Source organism: Rattus norvegicus, chromosome 14 (genome assembly GCF_036323735.1).
Source record: "Rattus norvegicus strain BN/NHsdMcwi chromosome 14, GRCr8, whole genome shotgun sequence".
Lineage (NCBI taxonomy): Eukaryota > Metazoa > Chordata > Mammalia > Rodentia > Muridae > Rattus > Rattus norvegicus.
The window spans coordinates 104,518,736-104,538,191 of NC_086032.1; the positions used below are offsets into that span (position 1 = coordinate 104,518,736).

At 41.8% G+C, this 19,456-nt stretch overlaps 1 protein-coding gene across 3 annotated transcripts in view; it reads right to left on the minus strand.

Annotated features, from left to right (window-relative positions):
- The window catches only part of Vrk2 (VRK serine/threonine kinase 2), a 120,735-nt gene that overhangs the window by 3,921 nt on the left and 97,358 nt on the right, over positions 1 to 19,456 (minus strand). For all 3 annotated transcript variants that reach the window (NM_001401405.1, XM_039092235.2, XM_063273410.1), the window contains 4 exons: positions 14,154 to 14,274; positions 11,300 to 11,358; positions 7,578 to 7,744; positions 1,059 to 1,205 (listed from right to left, as the gene is read on the minus strand). In NM_001401405.1, the coding sequence (NP_001388334.1) occupies positions 1,059 to 1,205; positions 7,578 to 7,744; positions 11,300 to 11,358; positions 14,154 to 14,274 (494 nt within the window). The remainder of the gene's footprint in view (positions 1 to 1,058; positions 1,206 to 7,577; positions 7,745 to 11,299; positions 11,359 to 14,153; positions 14,275 to 19,456) is intronic.

The window sequence follows — 19,456 nt, forward strand, 5'->3', positions numbered from 1 at the left end:
CTGGAATGAGGACCTCTGTACCAACATCTGCCAGACAGGCCAGTGTGAATGAATCTGCTCACCTGAAACCTGGGTTCCGACTATCACAGGGCCGCCTGCCTTGCCGGACCGGAGACTTACACTGAGGGCTGAGAATTTCTGATTTTGTCACTACACAGTATTTGTGTTTAACTTTACAAGTGGGACTATAAAATATGCCCATTTGAAATAGACTTTGGTATGTAAGTTTAAAATAAAACCACAACTAATGCTATTTCATACTGAATAAATGCAAGAGGTTCCTTTGCGCATTACAGCACATTCCTCTGATAAACTTGTTTGCTGCTCGGATGGGAGATGTATAACTCCACTTCTAAGTTTTGTCTCAGCTGCCAAGTTCAGAGCCAAATGCAGTGCTCGGTTTAGCGATTCACATCCCAGCTGCCCCGTACATCAGGATTTCTTGGGTGGAGGGTGAGAAAGGTGGGGTATTGAGTTACACTGTGAACTGCTTCAAACCATTTGAGAAGGATGGGGCACAAATCAAAGGAAATGGTGGCCATTCTGACATAATTAAACTTTACTTTTCTCTCCAGATACATTTTGTAGGTTTTGCTTTCCCATCGTAGGATGTGGTCGTAGGGAGGGCTTTCGCTGTTGTCTGCGTGAGCCCTGTGCAAAGGGAAAGGCACTCTGCTTCCAAACAATTGCAAACAGCCTGCGGGGCAGGCAGGTTCTGCCCTTGTGTTTGATGGGAAGGATTAGAGGAGAGGAATCATGTAGAGTGCAGGATATGCAGGGGAGGGCCTTACTGGATTGTAGACCGTAAGAGAGATCCAGGTGTGCTTCATTACCTCTTCAGTGGTTGGGGGCAGTAATCACATATACCTGGTGTATGTTTGCTTCTGTTCCTCTGACAAAAACTGTATGGTTCTTTGATTTTACAAGGAGGACAGGATATTTCTATCCTCACATGGCAAAAGCATATAACCTTGGCCTTGGGGTCAGGGAGTGTGTCTGTATTCTCAGAGCATTTATTCTAAGGTAACAGCAATAAAACCCCTCCACCCAGCTCTCACTGGTGTTGCCAAGTCGCTCAGCAGCACTGCAGGCCGGCGCTCTTCCTGCTCCTCTCTCCATGTTGCTCTTGTCTCTCCACAGACTTTCCTTGTGTACTTAGTTGGGAATTCATTGGCTGGTTTCTTTATAGCCTTTGGTGAATCAACCTGTTGGTATGGAGCAAAAATATATAATGAAATGAAAATTATGACATTAAAAAAATTCAGTCATATCCATATCCAGATTCTTTAAAAACCTAAGCTGGCTAACAATGGGCTTGACAAAGAAACAAAAACCAAAAGTAACAATGGCTATTATGGAAAAAAATGCAACACCTAGAAAGATCCAGATCCTTCCCCATCAATGGGGAAGACCAATTAAAGTTAGTGTCGCAGCTACACACATGCTTTAAATATTATCGCTACAGAAAACTTGCTTACAATGAAAACTGTATTGTTATAGAACATTGTCACATTTTCAAACTGCATGTGAATTCATTATTAACCTTTGCTGTGAGTGGAACCAGTTATTGTTGTAGCTTAAGTTCCTATTAATTAAGATCCTATTTTCCTATTGTTGAAGAGAGGCTAATTGATGTGAAAGTACACAGGAGCCTATGATGTTGCTTACATGGAGTGCAGGTAGTTTAACCTTTGTGCAACACAGGTTCATGTTATCTGGCAGCGGGTACTAATACCAGAGGTCAACATCATGACAAGCTCACTGTCTCTCAGGCTTCTTCTGCACAGTGTGGTGACATCTGGGGAATGCTGACTCTCAATAACCCTGAGTAGACACAGGACTAAGGGCAGATCCTACCACACAGGTGGAGAATTGAAAGCCCAGGAAGGTCCTTGAGTGAAGTGTTTGTAGAGCAGCTTCGCAGTTGCAGCAGCTCAGAGTGCTGTGCCTTTCTCCCTGGGTTAAATGAGAGTAGAGCACAGGAACAGCAGAAGGGGAAATAATGGAGTAACCAGTGCCAAACAGAGAATACATTATGCTGGCTGGGCAAACAGAGTCTTAATTTCCAGTTTCTCAATTTCTAGTTTCTATTGCCAAGTGCGTTCGCTCCTTCTCTTTGAAATAGGCTGGTGCTCTGAAGGCGGATTCAGTTGTCACAACACTCCTTTCCTCCCACCTCTCCCGGATCTCGGCATCTTACTGAATGGCAAAACCACTGCCTTTCACTAACCTGCAGACTGGGAATGTTTCCCAAACACTTGGAGTTTAACTGTTTTCACCCTCCCTCTAAGTTCACTGGGAAATTCGATGGGACCTACAAGCCGCCTGCCCTCCTTGTCGTCAGCTGAGTAAGAAATGAAGACTTGTTATTTATTTAACTGCTGTGAAATGAGGGTCCCCATACTTGTTTCACCCCTGAAAAATTGACATAGCTGTCATTGTGAAACCTTCTTTGGAGTTTTAGCCTTCCATCTTTATTGAGTCACAATCACCATGAAGAGGTTGTCTGCTATGATGTTTTGAAATTCTCACATTGTAGAATACCATACATTTATTACATCTGTGTGTGTGGTGGGGTAAGAATATGACATCTACTTTCTTAGTAGATTTCAAGCACATGGCTCAGTATTAAGTATAGCTGTCACGTTGTAGAAAACACTCCTGTAAGTTATAACTGAAATGTTTGTGTCTTTAACCAACATCTCCCCATTTTCCCCACCTCCAAGCTTCTGGTGTCTACCCATCTACTCTGCAGTGTCTTGCTGAATTAGATTCCTCATCTGAGTTACAATTATGCAGTGTCTGTCAGGACCTGTTGGCCATGTTTCACTGAGTATAAATGAAAAACAGGAGGTTGGGAAGACCCTGTAGGATGTACCAGAGACCTGGGAAGTGAGAGACTCTCAGAACTCAAAGGGAGGGACCCTAGATAAAATGTCCCACAGTGGGGAGAGGGAACTTGTTGAGCCCACCTCCAGCAGAAAGGCAGGGCATCAGTGAGGGATGGGGTTGCCACCCTACAGTCAAAACTCTGACCATAATTCTTTCTGTCTGAAAGAACTGCAAGGACAGAAATGGAGAAGAGCCTGAGGAAAAGGAGGTCCAGCGACAGGATCAAAGTGGAATCCAGCTCAAGGGGAGGACCCAAGGCCTGACACCATTACTGAGGCTATGGGGCACTCACAAAAAGGGACCTACCATGGCTGCCCTTCACAAGACCCAACAAGCAGCTGAAAGAGTCAGATGCAGATATTTGCACCCAACTAATGGACAGAAGCTGCTGACCCCTGTGATTGACTTAGGGAAAAGGTGGAAGAAGCTGAGAAGGAGGGCAACCCTGTAGGAGAACCAGCAGTCTCAATTAACCTGGAGCCCTGAGATCTCTCAGACAATGGATCACCAACCAGGAAGCATGCACAAGCTGATATGAGGCCCCCACAGATATACAGGAGAGGACTGCAGGGTCTGGGTTCAGTCAGAGAAGATGCACCTAACCCTCGAGAGACTGGAGGCCCCAGACTTAGAGGTCCGGTGGGGTGGGTGGAGTGGGGACATCTTCATGGAGGCAGGAAGTGGGGAGGAGGTATGGGATGTGGAACAGTTGGAGGTGAACCGGGAGGAGAATAAAATATGGAATGTTAAAAACAAAAGGAAAAAAAATAATTACAGAAAAAGAAAAGTGGGGAGTTCTTTCTCTTCTAAAGCTGATGACTTTTCCTTCCCAGTGGATTATTTTATCCATTTGTCAGTCCATACTTTTTCCCTACCACAAATAACTCTAGAAAAATAAGATATTCAGGCCTTTGTGACGAGACTTCATTTCCTCTGGTTAAGCATGCAGAACTGAGGACATTGGGTTGTATGGACTTTTGCTAGCTGCAGTGACTGAGGACTTTTAGTCTGTCCTTTGTACTAAGCATCTAAGGTTATCAGTTTTCCCTCCAGCGCCTCTGACCTGTGAACAGGAACAGGCATAAGAGATTTCATCTCCCGAGGCTTCCTGGAAGAGACGGTGCCCTCTGGACATGCTCAGTAGCCAGAGGTTTGAGCTGCAGTGCTATGGATACTTCTATTTTTTTTTTTTTTTTTTTGGTTCTTTTTTCGGAGCTGGGGACCGAACCCAGGGCCTTGTGCTTCCTAGGTAAGCGCTCTACCACTGAGCTAAATCCCCAGCCCGCTATGGATACTTCTAATGAGCAAAATGCTCCCCACTTACGGGAGAGTTACATTTCTATACAAATATATAACAAAAGAGTAAGACGGGATGAGCAAATACTTACTTGTGAACAGAGTGAAGCTTTCTTACTTACTAAGGTATGAAACATACAAAACACTCCTGGCCATCTCAGAGTATCAAAAAGGGCACTGCCCAAAAATGCATGGCTTTCAAGGAGACTTGCTACTTAAACGAGAAAGTATTTTGCTTAATTTTCCAAAGTAACCTTACACTCTTCTATAAAACTGGAGCCCTTTTTTATATCCTAAGCATTGATAGTAAAATCTCCCAGCCAGGATTTTATTCCATTCCTCTCATATAGAAAACAGGAAGACAAGCTTAGAGGATTCTTTTGAGAATTCAAGCTTCTCCATGAAGCTTTGTACCCTAGCAATACACAGTTCTGCTTTGACTTGCTGAACCTTGGGTTCAGGCTGAGAAAAGGACCTACATTTTCCTGTGTACCATGAAGAGACTAGAACCTTCGATCTGACCCAGTTTCCATCTGCTTTGAAATGGGCGACTCATTTAACTTCTTGCTCCTCGAGGAAGAGGCTCGGCCCCTGAAATGTGACCTGGAGAAAGAGGTGGGGCTGTACCTGCTGTTCTGTGGTTTTTACACTGAGAATTCGGGAGCTGAAATTCTAGGCCAGCACCGGGGAGATGCGATTTCATTCACTGACTTTGAAAGAGTAGACTGCAGAGAGTGGGAAGGGGGATGACGCAATGGTAGCATTCCCACTAAAGCCGACATTGATCCAAACTGAACACAACACATTGCAGGGTTAAAAAACAAACAAACAAACAAACAACAACAATGAAGCCAAATGCTTCTGTGGGTGACACATCACCCACAGAACCTTGTAACCCGACCAGTCTGGTAACAGGATCTGCCCCCATGACTGCTAGATGGCCCTGCAAGTAAACCCTGCTTTTTAGGAAAAATAAAACAGCAGCATCTCTGCTATGTTGGCAAAACTTAATTTCCGGTTTAGCGCCAGAGAAAATCCCAGTGTATTGTAAATGTTCACCACGCCCATTCAAAGATCTATTAATAGAATACCTCACTTTGCTTTGCACAATCATGCTATGAATCCACAGAGAATCTTATGCTAGTGCGCTACTTTCTAAGTCAAAAGGATTTTATTAAGAATATTAAATTTTAAAACTTTCATTTTAGAATTAAATAGTATGCTGAAAAATTAAACATCCAGAACCTCCTTTCCTTTGAATAATAAAAGGTAGAAAACATGTAACCGAGTATGTGTGCTTTGTCAGGTACATATACAGATATTTCTAAATACCTGCCAAGAAAAAGTAGAAGAATACTAATTCGTTCACTACCCTGACAAGTAGCAGCAGCATCCCACATGCAAGGTGGGCTGTGACTGGGAAAGAGGCTGGCACTTGGGAGCAAAACTCGGTAGCTACCAGGTTGACGGCCGTGACTCATACAATTCTGTTAGGGAATCATCTACTGCAAATACCGTCCTGTGTGCATGGCTCAGCGGAACTGGGACAGCACAGTTAGGACAGCAAAAGGTCAACATTTTAAGGTTTGATGTTTACAGTATTAATAGAAACCTGTAGACTGTAGAACTTAAAATTAAGATTCAATTTACCCACAGATAGTGAAACTCTATTTTTGATATATTTAAACATATATGTGCTCATAAAATAGTATAGAAATAAGGTCATTGATTAAATATTGATACACTGAGGAATATGTCATCCTCAAATGGAAATTAAGATTTTAAAGGTACTATTATTTTTACGTAGCACTTCTTATAATCACAGTGGTCTGATCAGAAGGAACAGAACATTTTTAATGAAAGCTCACTGAAAAATGTTCTATATTGTATTATTTTCTATTTAAAAATGGCTTCACAACAAATCCACTTTGATTTGGAGAACTGAATACTGTGGATATAGTGACTGGACTTTTATATCAGAAGATAGAATGGTTTTTAAATGCTTTCTTTTACATTTCAGTTATGCTTATGAAATTGAAAATCTTCTCAACTCTTAAGTGCTGACCACGACTGTGTCAGGGAAATGCTGTTTTGTTTTGTTGGAAAAGTCATAAAAATACAAAAGTCAATAAAACTGTTAAAATAAGTCTCCATAATTACCAAGATCAAAATCCAGTGGCTTTTCATTAAACATGAACTTTTGTTCTGCCTCCTGTAACATGTAAACAGTACTGACAATTGGTTTGTGAGGCACTTGCTACAATAAAATGTAATTGTGTCACGAGAGAAAGGTGACAATCAGGGGATCATGAAAAAATTACATATTCTCACTGCTAGTTAATTAGCCATGCAAACCCGCCTCAAACAGATATTCTCTTCTATTAGGAATGATTACTATGCAGGCCTGCAGATGTCAATACCACAGCCATTCAAATACTTCTTTTCCTACTAATTGAAGGTTGTAAAGCTCTTGTGCCAAGGTTTTGCTTCCAAAGAGCTAATTTATGACTAGAAGGATATTTTATGTCTTCAGTTGCAGCAGCTACAAAATTCAGCAAATCAGAACCATCTGTGCACTGAGACTTGACTCACCATTCATCCAGCAGCCACATTAGCCTGCATCCTGCATTCTTGGCTCACGAGCACTTGTGATGATCCAAAGTTCAGAAGAAAAGTTACAAGTGAATGGCATTCTAACCCTAACTTGTACCTCTAGCAGAAAAGAATACCTTCCACATACATGTATGTATGTATGTATGTATGTATGTATGTATGCATGCATGCATGCATGTATTTACTATAAAGAGTTCAAGTGAGAGTTACCTCCTTGTCTGTGTAGCACTGTTGTTAATCACAGATTCAAGTTTCTACCATCCTCTTCTGAGAGTCCTTTGACTTTGTAACTGTTTTACTTTAAGAATTACCTTTCTTAAAGGTTGATATGAGGTTGTTTATTCAAAGAGGCAGAATAAAGGAAATAACAGATTCAATAACAACTTTGCTAAGAAAATAATTCCTTCTATAAACTGAAAGGTCAACAGATATGTATCAAAACTATCTAAGAATATTACGCAGCTCCGTGTTATAGTGAAACTTGGAGACAAAGTCACAGGGCCCAGCAGTGAGAGACAGAAGCACATACAGGCTCTCCTGAGTTAAGGTCAAGGCTCGCTCTCTCTGCAATCAATGTACAAGGCCATCAGCGACTCGTTCTTTATCAACACACGGTAGGAACAAATCTCATTCTAAGAGACAGTACGTCAGAGTGATGCTGGATTAAAACGGTAGGAATGACTGTAGCAAGCAAGTCACCTTTGCCCGAGATGTCACCACAGAGGCACTTGCACAGTGTGCAGCCGGCGAGAGCACCAGGATGATGTTATACTTACTTTTCGGTGGATTGGAGTCTGCATATTGACGCCCTGTGCTTTGGTGGAAAAGTCCAGTGGCCCTAAAGGTACTCCATCTGGATTCAGAATTTTCTTGAGCTTCTGATAGTCTGGCTTGGCATCGTAAGCTAAATTATGAACATACATGAAGAACTCGGCAAGTTCACCTGTGAAGTATCAAGATTTTACATGTCACTCATAATTGGTTAGAATTATCAAAACTCTAATAATTTGAATATCTTTTTATTACCTCCTTTCCTTTAATTCACATATACACACACACACTCACACACACATATGCCTACCTAAATGAACGAAAAATAAGTCTATAAAGAAGCATTTAAAATAATTTAAAATAAAAATACTTTTAGTAATTGACATGATTTGCTGACAATGGGATGATCTGACAATCTTTTCAATATGTTTAAATTGATATGTTTACAATATGTTTACCTTGTTGATATGTTTACAATGGGCTTATGTCAGGTAGAAGTCTCTGCAGAATGATAGTTACTAACTGTAATTATGAAGTACAGCTACTAATGACCACTCAAAACTACAGCTGTCCATATACTTCAGACATCTTCCATTCCTCATTATAAATCTAACTTCAAAGGAAATGCACTGCAAGTTTTATGTGCAGCTTTCATTGTCCTGTCCTAGGAGGGTACTTAGCCACGAGCATGGATTCATGGTGTTAGTCATGGCTGCCTTTTAACAAGGGAGGAGTCCTCCCTCGAGTCCTCTATACCTCAGTATCCCAGTGCACCCTGCTATTCTTGATTTTAGGTCAGTAGGATGAGGAGTTTTCTATTTCCTCTCTAATGTAAAAGTGTGTCACCAGAACTACATAGTAACTTCCCATCCCAGCTTTTATTTATTTCAGTGCTGGCTTTGAAGCCAAGGCCTCACATGTGCTAAGTACTAAGCCACTGAGCCACTCACTAGTTTTTACAGAGGAACAAAATTAGTAATAAAAAGTGACAGTGCTGCATGAAAATGTCTATTCTGTGTACTTTTGTTTCAAAAGGGTTATGGTAAAATCATATTCTCATTTGCTTACGTTTATATATGTTCTAACCTTTAAAAACGTACTAATAATACCCAAATAATGAGTACCTCACTCTTTCTCCCTTGAGTGTTTATATTCCATGGCCAGAAAGTCCTCTACGAGATGAGGAGTAACTTCTAACACTTCCCTTCCCTCTTGTCTTCCCTCCACTCAAACATATAGAGGTCCTGGGTCTCACATTCTAGAGAAAAGAATTCCAAAAATAATAGTCACATCTTTTCTTTCTGCTAAAACTAGGGTGATCTTTCTTATTTTTAAGTGTGTATGTGTTTATGTGTGTGTACACGCAAGAACATTCACACAGGCATGTGGGAGCGTAGTTGCCCACGGAGGTCAAAAGAGGTCCTCAGATCCCCTACCACTGGAGTTACAAGTGACTGTGACCTCCTCAGTGTGGGTACTGAACTAAATTCTGGTCCTCTGCAAGAGCAGTAAATCGTCTTACTAGCTGAGCCATCTCTCCCGCCCACCCAAACTGACCATTCTATCCCACAGTTAGAATTATCTGTAAATTAACGCGAGAACTCTTGGCTTTGTTGTTTGTTTTATGTTCTGAATAATCTAGCAGTTAGGTAACTTACTTTCCCCTTCTGTTGTCTCACGTAAGAGACATAGCGAGCTCTGTTACCTAACACCAAGTCTACCAGATCACCGGTAGCCAGCTCCTGCTTTAGAACGAAATTCCGAACTGACATTTGCTTGTACCCCTCTGGGAGCTACTGAATCTAATTCCTAAAGAAGTCCTCAGCGACGCCTGCCATTGTCGGGCACACACTCTGCTGTTTTTAAGTCTCATAATAGCTAGTAAGCTAAGCTTCATATAAATCGTAAGTCTGTTTAATCAGAAGATCCCAAATGGAGAACAGGGAGTTGGTTGGGAAGGAATGTCTGTCAAAAGACAAAGGTGAATTCCCAGCATAGCAGCAACTGGGAGTAGCTGTACAAAAGACTTCGGGTGTGGCACGGGTGAGGCTCAGGAGGAGAGGAAAAGGACTGCCTCCACTAGGTCATGATGTCATTATTATCATGAGCCTCAAGCTCCAAGCATTGTGATGAGGCACGGATGTAAGCATTCATCTTCCACAAGCTTGTGAATTTCCAGAGTTACTCAACACAATGCATAGAGCAACATGGAATAACTACACTCTTCAGGTAGCTGCTTCTCTGGCTAGTAACATATTAAGCAATGTCACCAGTTCCAGACAGAAAGCTTCTGAAGACAACGCATGAGTTGGACACACATGCTGCAAACTTGAGTGATATATAAAATACATGACAAGTATACTTGTTTTGCAAATCAGCTTATTTTCAAGATTGTGTTGGTTCTACATTCTCCTAAGAAAATGTCCTAGTGAACATTTTGTGCTCTGAGCACTGAAATCTGTGTAGCTACTAGCATGGAGGAAGTTCACAGGTGTAAGAATGAGGAAATCAGGTGTGACCTGTCACTAGCTATTGCATTTGACTAAAACTGTCACATATATCTATCTAATGACAGAAGTATCATGGACATAGACTGACCTGAGCTGAAAGGACAAGTAAGTTAAGGGAGGCATATAATTTTAAAAGGAAATGCCATCTCTGATCCATCAAGGTCTCTGTCCACCTCATTGAGGAAACAAACATTCTCTCGGACTTGGTAAGAAGGCTAGTCAAAGGGGAGTGATGTTATTTTAAGCAAGTTCTTTAACGTGGTTGCAGAATAAAGCAAATGATAACAAAACTTCCAATTTTCGGCTCATCCCTTCTGCTAGAAGAAAAATATCACAGAAAGGGAAGCCTGGCACAAAGACACTCAGGGGGACTTAGGAAATGGAGGTGGGAAAAGGCCCAGGCCACTCCTCTTTGATTTCTTTGGCCCATAGGTGAAGATGGGCTGTGAATACAGGGCTGAGACAACATTTCTACTGCTTCCCTCACACATGTGCAGACTTCACTACAGGGCCCTGTACACATGCTCTTACACAAGTTGGCTAAAGGCTGAGATTAGGATTCACTCGACTAAGCTGCCCTGGAAAGGAGAAGTTTGACGGCTGAGCTCACTCTCTCTTTTCTGTATGACAAGCAGCTTCATGCTCAAGTCACTGCATGGGTCACATATGTGTATAAAAGTGACAAGACTGGGAACCAGGTCTGTTTACCATTCGTACTGATCACGATGCTAAAGAACTCAAAAGTCCTCTGCAAACTCAAAGGAACAAACTGACGGTAACATACACTGCTACATGCCCAAATCAGGCAATTTTCTTATCTACAGTGATTTGCTGACTGATCAGTTATAATGTGACCCAGGTGTAAATAACATTCAGGCATGCAATGATTACGTTCTCAAATATTCTGACTCAAAAATTTATAGGTGGACTTTATCTCCATTCAAACATATCTTAATACTAAACCTACTGGTTGTTACTGAATAGCCTATGAGTGATTCTCAAATATAAACCTAGAACTCTAAAAAAACAAGTAAACAGGGAGTCCAGAAGAGGTGGGCAGTCTCTGGAGCGCCACTGAAGATGACTTAACCATCTTTAGCAAACTCTGTGACCTTGAAGCTTTCGGCCTGTGGGAACAGGGGTGGTTAAGGTTAACACCCGCAGAGCAGCTACTGTGATGACCTGTGGAGAAAGAGAGGTTTTATCATCCAACTTACGGCAACTGCTTCCAGACGTAGTCCACTTAAGCACAGACTCCGGGAGTTCATCCAGCAGTCTAAATAAAAAACAGAACACGGTGACTGTGTTCAGCCCAGGCTCCCTGTTTTAGTTGAACATCAAATTCTGATTCTGTGTTGATAGGACACAATTGTGCCCTTTCTTTACCCAACTGTAATGGATGGGAGGATTAGCAAAGTAGGGGAGGACATTCCTTAGCTCTTATTGGCCAATTTTACAGTTGCAACTACCAACAATGTAGAAACATGGACTATTTAACTCAAAATGTATACAACTGAGGACTGTGGAATGTTTGCTACGATGTTTCCTAAAGAAGAATAAAAGATACATATAACATTGGGTATGGGTGGTGAGGTCTTTTACTCCTCTTAGATTTAGAGGTGTTGGGGCCTCTGCAAATGTCAAGGCTGGCGGCGCGAGGATCCGCTAAAAGTTGACAATGGAAACTTGGCTCAGATTGACTTTTTTAACCTGGATCACAGCTTCAAGGAGTCCGATGACAGGGGTATATTGTCAGCATATCTATACCAAGTAGAATCCGGGGAAAAGCTTTCTAGACAGCAATCATTTTAACTCTAGGTGCAGAGTCAATCTCAGGCTGTGACTACATAGAAACTCCTTTGAAAAATACATGTGACATTGAAGGTGGGGTCTATAGCTAAAAGGCCTAGAATCTAGTGTGGTCTCTGACAGAGCATTGACATCGGTAAGCCCTACCCAAGGATGGATTCTACTAACTGGGAACCAATAGGTAAAGATCTAGGGAGAGAGAGTCTGGGATAAACATTCTGGGGCCTTTGGAGGAGGCTTGCCTCCACAGACAGCAAAAGTTAGCAGGTCCTTAACAATATCCACTCTCACCTTTATGGGTAGGAAAACAAGCATTTTATCTCCTCCACCGAGGAGAGGCCACTGGGTGTTTATCATTCTTGGTCTCCCTAGTGATCTGTGGGCACAAAGGCCTTGGAGTCCCCATGGATTCATTTTGCTCATGTATTGATCACTGAAAAGGGGTGATTTTTAGTTCTCTATGTGCATTTATTCTACCCTGGCAAGAGTTTATATTATCCAATGGTTAAATAAGTTAATGAGAAACATCAATTCAACAAATACATGGTAAATGTTTTCCAGTATTTGGGGCTAAATAAATATCACTCTCTCAATTTGCTGTAGCAAATATATATATAAAGCCTCAACTAAAATTATAGGTAAAGTGAATGATTCACAAAGAAATGCAAGCAGGAAAGCAGCAGTATGTGTGGTGATCTCAAGTGACCCATGACAGCGAAAAACATAGAGCTGTGGCCAAACCTGCTTCACATTACACCCTCACGGGCAAATAAAGAAGTACTTATTACATAGGAAATCTACAAATTTTTAAATTGTGATACATAATATATTAGCTATACTGGTATTTGGATTTATATTGTTAATCAAATTAAAATGAAGATATTAACATATATAAAGTTTAGGTAATGTCTCACTTATTAAAACCCTATTTCATGCAGTACCCCTTTATTGTACATGAATACACGTAGACATATTCACCAGTTATCAAAACAAAGGCATTTATATGCATGTTGATACAAGGCTTAAGGAAACTAAAGTCTTATAAAAGAAAGCCTGCCAATGATTGGTAGGTTAAAATGCTGGCCTTTAGCTGAAGTACACTACATGAATTCGTTAAACTGAGTTCACAAAGTGTGTACAAGGACTGCTTTGAGTGTTGCTGCCGTGGGTTCACGTGGCTGCAGTGTGGAGAGTGCCAGTTACGCTAGGACTGACATGAACAGAACAGGTCAGAGTCCCAACTCGGTACGACTTGCACAAGTGTGTCCCGGACTAAGGTGGTCGAGATGCAAGTGAATGCACTGTGCAGGTCGGTTTGCAGAGATCTGTCATTTCCAAACTCTAGCCTAAACCTTCTGTCTTGAACACAGATCCTACAGTGAATCCAAGTGTGGCGGTCACATCTTTAATCCCAGCACTTGGGAGGCTGAGGCAGGAAGATCCTAAGGTTGAAACCGTCATGGGCTACAGAGTGAGACCCAATCCAAAACAGCATTTAAATCTTTAGACTGATTTATCTGGCTGAGCTGTCCTTAGTGTCCATTTTCATTATCTGTCCTGCTAAAACTCCACTGCCCTGCTGCACAGTGGTCTCTCCATAGGTAACTATTTCAGCCTACGTTAGAATGTGAAGAAAAGCTATACCTCTGTACCCTGGGCCCAGCTGACCAGTGAGAGACCGGTCACAACACAAAGGCGTTGTTCTAAAACTGACCTCCTTGTAGTACCAGAATCAAGGTAAAAAACTTTGAGCGTAGACTATATTTGAAAGGTTTATGTGGTATAAATATGTTTCATATAAATAGCTCATGTAAAAGTTTTCTTTGTTTCTACCTCAAGAAAGAAAGCCTGCTTTCGGAGACAGGAATATGAGGTATGCTGTTCTCACCTGAGAAATACAAGCCCTCCCTCCTCTCTCACCTCACCCTGCTCCTCTGCACAGTGGATAGCCATCACACCAAAACCAGACTACTGCCATACCAGGTCCACATTAATTTACAAACAGTCCATCTTGTAAACACCTCCGTAGGACCTAAGTGCCAGAAAACAGCATGTCTGGAAGCTGATGTTTGATTTTACATCTGCACTGTAAAATTATCAAGTACAGATAATTCGATGTCTTCATGATTTTTTGTTTTTAAAAAGTATCTTTCAAGCTGATATGTGTTTGTTTCTTTGTGGATGGGGGCATTCTCTCTGTCAATTCCACTCCCTGCTGTTGGTCCTGCTGCATAAAGAGGTGGGGTGTTGGAGAATCCCTACTTGGTTTTAGCGGTCTGGACAGCCACGGGGTTCTCTAGGTTTGTTTCCCAAGGCAGCTTTCCGCAGAGCCAGCGCAGCATGCAGTAACCAAGGATCTCAACATCGCTCCTCCTGGAAGGGGCTGCAGAAAGGGGAGGATAAGAAAGCTCGTGAGAAATAGAGAAATCTTTGAGTGAGCTCCCATTGACGAAATGCGAAAAAGCTAAGTGGGCAGAGCGTCATGTTTACTCAGCTGGAGTAACATTAACCGCGTAGGCCCTTGGCCTCGGTCCACAGACAGGCAGCGACTTGCTGCTAAAGTAAGGGTCAGTTTCTTCACCTTCTCCAACTTCATCTTTCCTTAGTCTAGCCTGTCACATGAACTTGATCCCATGGCCTCTGACATGATCCAGACAACCCATAACCCGGCACCAACACTTTCTCAAAGAGCCAAGCAGTAAAACAAAGAAATAAATGTCTGCAGCTAAATTGCTAACACATGTTCCAGGAAGTCCATGGGGTCTGCCTCGGTCACGCAGAGACCCTCTGAGTGCAGACTAAACACTGACGGCCTTTCCTATTCTGTCACACCAGTGGTCGCACTTGAAGCCCGAAGAATATGACAAAACTGCCATCTAGTGTGCAGTCTTTAAAACCAGACCCAAGAAGACCTGCAGTTCTGTGGAAGAACTACAACCAGGGCACAGCTCCCAAGTGCTGCTCGCATCATCTTCAGACATAAGAAGCTCCGCACAAAACTACTAGTCTTGAGTCTGAAAGCCGACGGTGAGGCAATCATGGAGGGGATTGTGGTCCAGAGGTGTGGTGGAGAAGGAAGTTCTTAAGTCAAAGAGTCAAAACATAAACTTAAAACAGTCAAAGAACATACCCAGTAAATAGCGTGATTGTCAAACTCTTAAATGCTGTGGACTAATTTCATCTCATTTTGACATTTTTTTTTTCTCAAGTATTGTATAGCAAAAAGACAGTGAGACCTAAGACTTGTTAAATTCAACTGACGTTTGGTCATAAGTCATTGAACTAATGACTAACACGCTTAGCGAATGCCTATAAAATAAAATCACGTTATAAGCACCCCCAAAACAATAGGCATTTATATCTACTCTACTACTTGAATGCTCATCTGTGCATGGATATATAATATCCTGAGCAGTATGTGGCTGTAAAAGCTGTTTTAAACAGATTTCACTGTCCTTAAGGAAATAAACTCTAAGAAGTCACTGAGTGAACTAGGTCTTTAATTCACGAAGACATCCACTAAGAACAATTGTGCCACCATGTTTATAGATACTCTGGGTCACCATACAGAATTTTAATGGTGCTACACATTGCAGCTACTCTGGTTTACCATATATAAGTTGTTATAAAAGCTCAGTGCGTGGTTACCCGCACACATACCTGATCTTAACTGCTATTTGAGCACTGGGTTATTAAAGGCCCTTCAATCCAGTAGAAGGCCAGGCCCATGGGTGCTGTATATTTTGTGCATAGGCTTCAACAACTTCCTAAGGCAGGATTTGGCTCTAGTATTAAAATAAAAACACGGTCTCTACCATGCTGTTATACAGTGATTTCTTCTGTGATAAATCTCCCATTAATAATGGAATGGCTCCATTTGTACAGATGTGTGCACGAGTCCCTTTTCTATTACAGGAATTCCTGATTAGCATCAATTAAAAAATTCACATCCTTTACTGTTCAAAAAAGGATATTCTGACATGTGTTTGGGGGATACTGGCTACCACAAGAGGAAGGGAAAAAAACCCAATATGAATGAATGAATATGAAATGAACCTTCCCAGGGACTGCAGCCATCTCCAGCTGAAGGACATGGCTGAAACCAATATTTCATAAACTGGTCTTCACATAAAATAGGCCTTTGAGAGTTGAGTTCACTTCACCATTATAGTTCAGTCTTATCTAATTAAATATATTATCAAATTTTCAGTCTTTTACTGTATATACTCCACTAATCAGTATGATTAAGCAAACACTTTACCACTGCTCTCAGTGCTACAGAAACATATAATGTTAAACAGAATGGTCATGTGTTCCTAGCTGAAGAAGCAGGACAAAAGCATCACAAATATTTTCTAGTGTGTCTCTCTGGCTGAAACTTGATGCCAGAGAGACAAAAACTCTTTCCTTGTTTTAGAGAAATCAACCTCTTTCGTGTTCACAGTCCAGCTACTGTACAGAGACGAGAATAGTGTGATGTTTTTAACTAAAAAGCAGTAGTTGAGTAGGCATTGTTGGAAACCTCTGGGAATAAGGGTGCCTCAGTGGTAGGGCACATGGCTTATAGGTGCATGATTCTTAGTTTCATCCCCAGCACGGAATAATAATTTAAAAAGTTTTAGAGATAGGAGAGATAGACTACTTGTTAAGTCTTGGTTAAGACTACTTGTTACTGCAGCCAAGGGCTCAGAATTGGCTCCCAGCATCTACATGGGGGCTCACATCTGTAACTCCAGTTCCAGGAGGTTAACACCAGCTTCCGGCATCTCCAGTCACCAGGCATTCACACAGTGCATATACATGCCTGCATACACATGCATACACATGAAATAAAAACAATTTATTTGAGATTGAAAATATTTTTAATCTCAAAGTTGCTTGTTTCACTGTAAACCTTCCAAATGCACTGAAAATGCTAATTGAACCAAGAAGTGAAAAGAGCTCCAGAGAGGAATCCGTAAAGCAAGGTTGGAACCCCAACCCACCTCTCTCCACCCTTAGCCCTGCAGCAACGGTGCATACAGCCACTCTGCCGTAATACGCTGTGTTCACTGAAGAGGACAGCACAGTATGAATACACTGTGTTCACTGAAGAGGACAGCATGGTATGAATCGTCTCCTCTTGAAAACACATTCGCATAACTTAGTGCAGCACGTATGGTTCTCAGGTACATTTCATAACTGATATTATCCTTCTTTGTGGGCCCTCATGTGCATTACCACAACTTCAGCTTTAACTTTCTGTTTGGCCATTTTTTTCCATCGGGAGTTTTTCTCTCACCTTTCTTTTCCAAATACTCTTTCATCTAATGCTATTGTACTAGAACGAGGCAAGCAAATTACTCTGTTAACTGAGAGTATGTTGTTTGCAGTTGCAAACAATTATCATTCAAAATGATAAAATATTGCCAAATATAACAATAATAAAAAAAATAGGCACAGGTGGGGACTCAAGCTTTATTTCAGAAAAAAAAAAAAACAAAAAACAAAACAAAACAAACAAACAAACAAAAAACAGTTTCCAGAAGTAGCTGACTCTAGAATTCATAATTAAATAAAACAACTGATGTGATTGGTGGAGAACGGTCACTGCATCACATCCTCGAGGACTGCGTTATTACCTGTTAATCATTTCGACTGTGTCAGTATTAGTAACCACACTGGGCATAGGAAAACTGAGGTGTAAATGGTCAAATGACCTACTTCCTGTCAGAGAACCATGGAACCACTTCTTTCAGAGGGAAGAAAGCTCGAGCTCTGCCTACTGCCAGCTGCCAACCTCAGTCTTAGAGTCATCCAACTGACATTCTCTCACCACTTTTCAGTAAGGCAGGAGCTACAGGACACAGACCTTCTGACTTAAAACACACAAAAACCACTACGATAAAGAGGTGGCAGATCCCATTTCTGCTGGATTACTGACAACATTCTCCTTGCAACCATCCTTTCTGGAAAGCTCCATCCCGATCACTCTGTTATGGTAACAGAGCCTCTATTTATAATATTAATTTATAAGGTAGCGGTCTGTCTGACTTAGCACATAATCAACAGGAAGGTCGCTCCAGAGATCTAGTATTCACTGTAAAGTAGGGAAATTAACTGGATTAAAGGGAAAAAGAGAAGAATGAAAAAGTACATTAAGTGCCAATGCATCTAGGAGTGTAGGCAAGCCTTGTTTAGTTTCATTTCTTATAATATCACGGAGGACAAAGAAGACACAAGATACAGTAAGAAATAAAGCAAACTTGGAGACACTTGCTTCCAGTAGCCAAGATATGCCTAACATATTACTGTATTTAGTCTGAAATTATGAGAAAATAGAAATGTTTGAGCAAGAGGACAACGTGAAAGGAGGTGGTGACTAATGGCAGGAGAAACACATACATTTTTCTTAGGCTTCTAGCTGTTGAGTGTGTTGTTGAATATTCTGTCAACTCAAACGTACAAAGAACAACAAAATATTATGGTGGTTCCCGTTAGGATATGAGAGTCACATGTCCGCCACAGACTTCTGTACTGGGGCTTGGTAGCAGACTGAGGAGCTTCTGAGGCATGTGCCCCATGGGGTGGGGACTGGGGCATGTGCCCCATGGGGTGGGGACTGGGGCATGTGCCCCATGGGGTGGTGATCAGGGCACGATTCTGAGCGCTTTAGTCCTTTGATGAATTAATAACACAGCTATGGAAGTGGTAAGGGGTAAGGGGCAGGTCTTCCTGAAGGACGTAGCCACTGAGAAGTCATTGCTGAGTAGGCATTCTCAATCGCTCCTCCTTTCGCAGCTCCTCCTCTGCTGCACACTGGACACTGTGCTGAGTTCCTGTGCTACATGGCCCCTCCCACAGTGTGCGGCTTCACAATGCACCGGTGTCGAGGAAGCTGAAGACCATGTAAATGAACAAGTCTTTGCTCTTCAGATTCATTTTTTCAGGCATTTTGTCACAGCAAAGGCTAACTAATGTCCTACCACTTGCTATGATTCCCAAAGGTAGCAGAGTGGAGTAGAACGCAAAGGGTCATGTTCCAAATAAATGAGAAACCTCACATCCGGGTTTCTTTCTTCTCTTTAGTACCTTTCCATTCTAAGTCCTGTGTGTGCGTGTGTGTGTGTGTGTGTGTGTGTGTGTGTGTGTGTGAGTGTGTGTGTGAGAGTGTGTGAGTGTGAGTGTGTGTGTGAGTGAGTGTGTGTGTGAGTGAGTGTGTGTGAGTGAGTGTGTGTGTGTGAGTGTGTGTGTGTGAGAGTGTGTGAGTGTGAGTGTGTGTGTGAGTGTGTGTGAGTGTGTGTGTGAGTGTGTGAGTGTGTGTGTGTGTGAGTGTGTGTGTGAGTGTGTGAGTGTGTGTGTGTGAGTGTGTGTGTGAGTGTGTGTGTGTGTGTGTGTGTGTGTGTGTGTGTGTGTGTGACTATGTGTAATGTAGAAAGAGTAGGAAAAGTTATTCAATGAAGCAAGGAGACTTTACATTTAGGTACTGGGCATTGTATCTTCCTAACCACACAAGTCAATCACAACTTAAAGAGACATATATAAATGTCAACGGGATGTGTGAATCAGATGTCTCAGTGAATAAA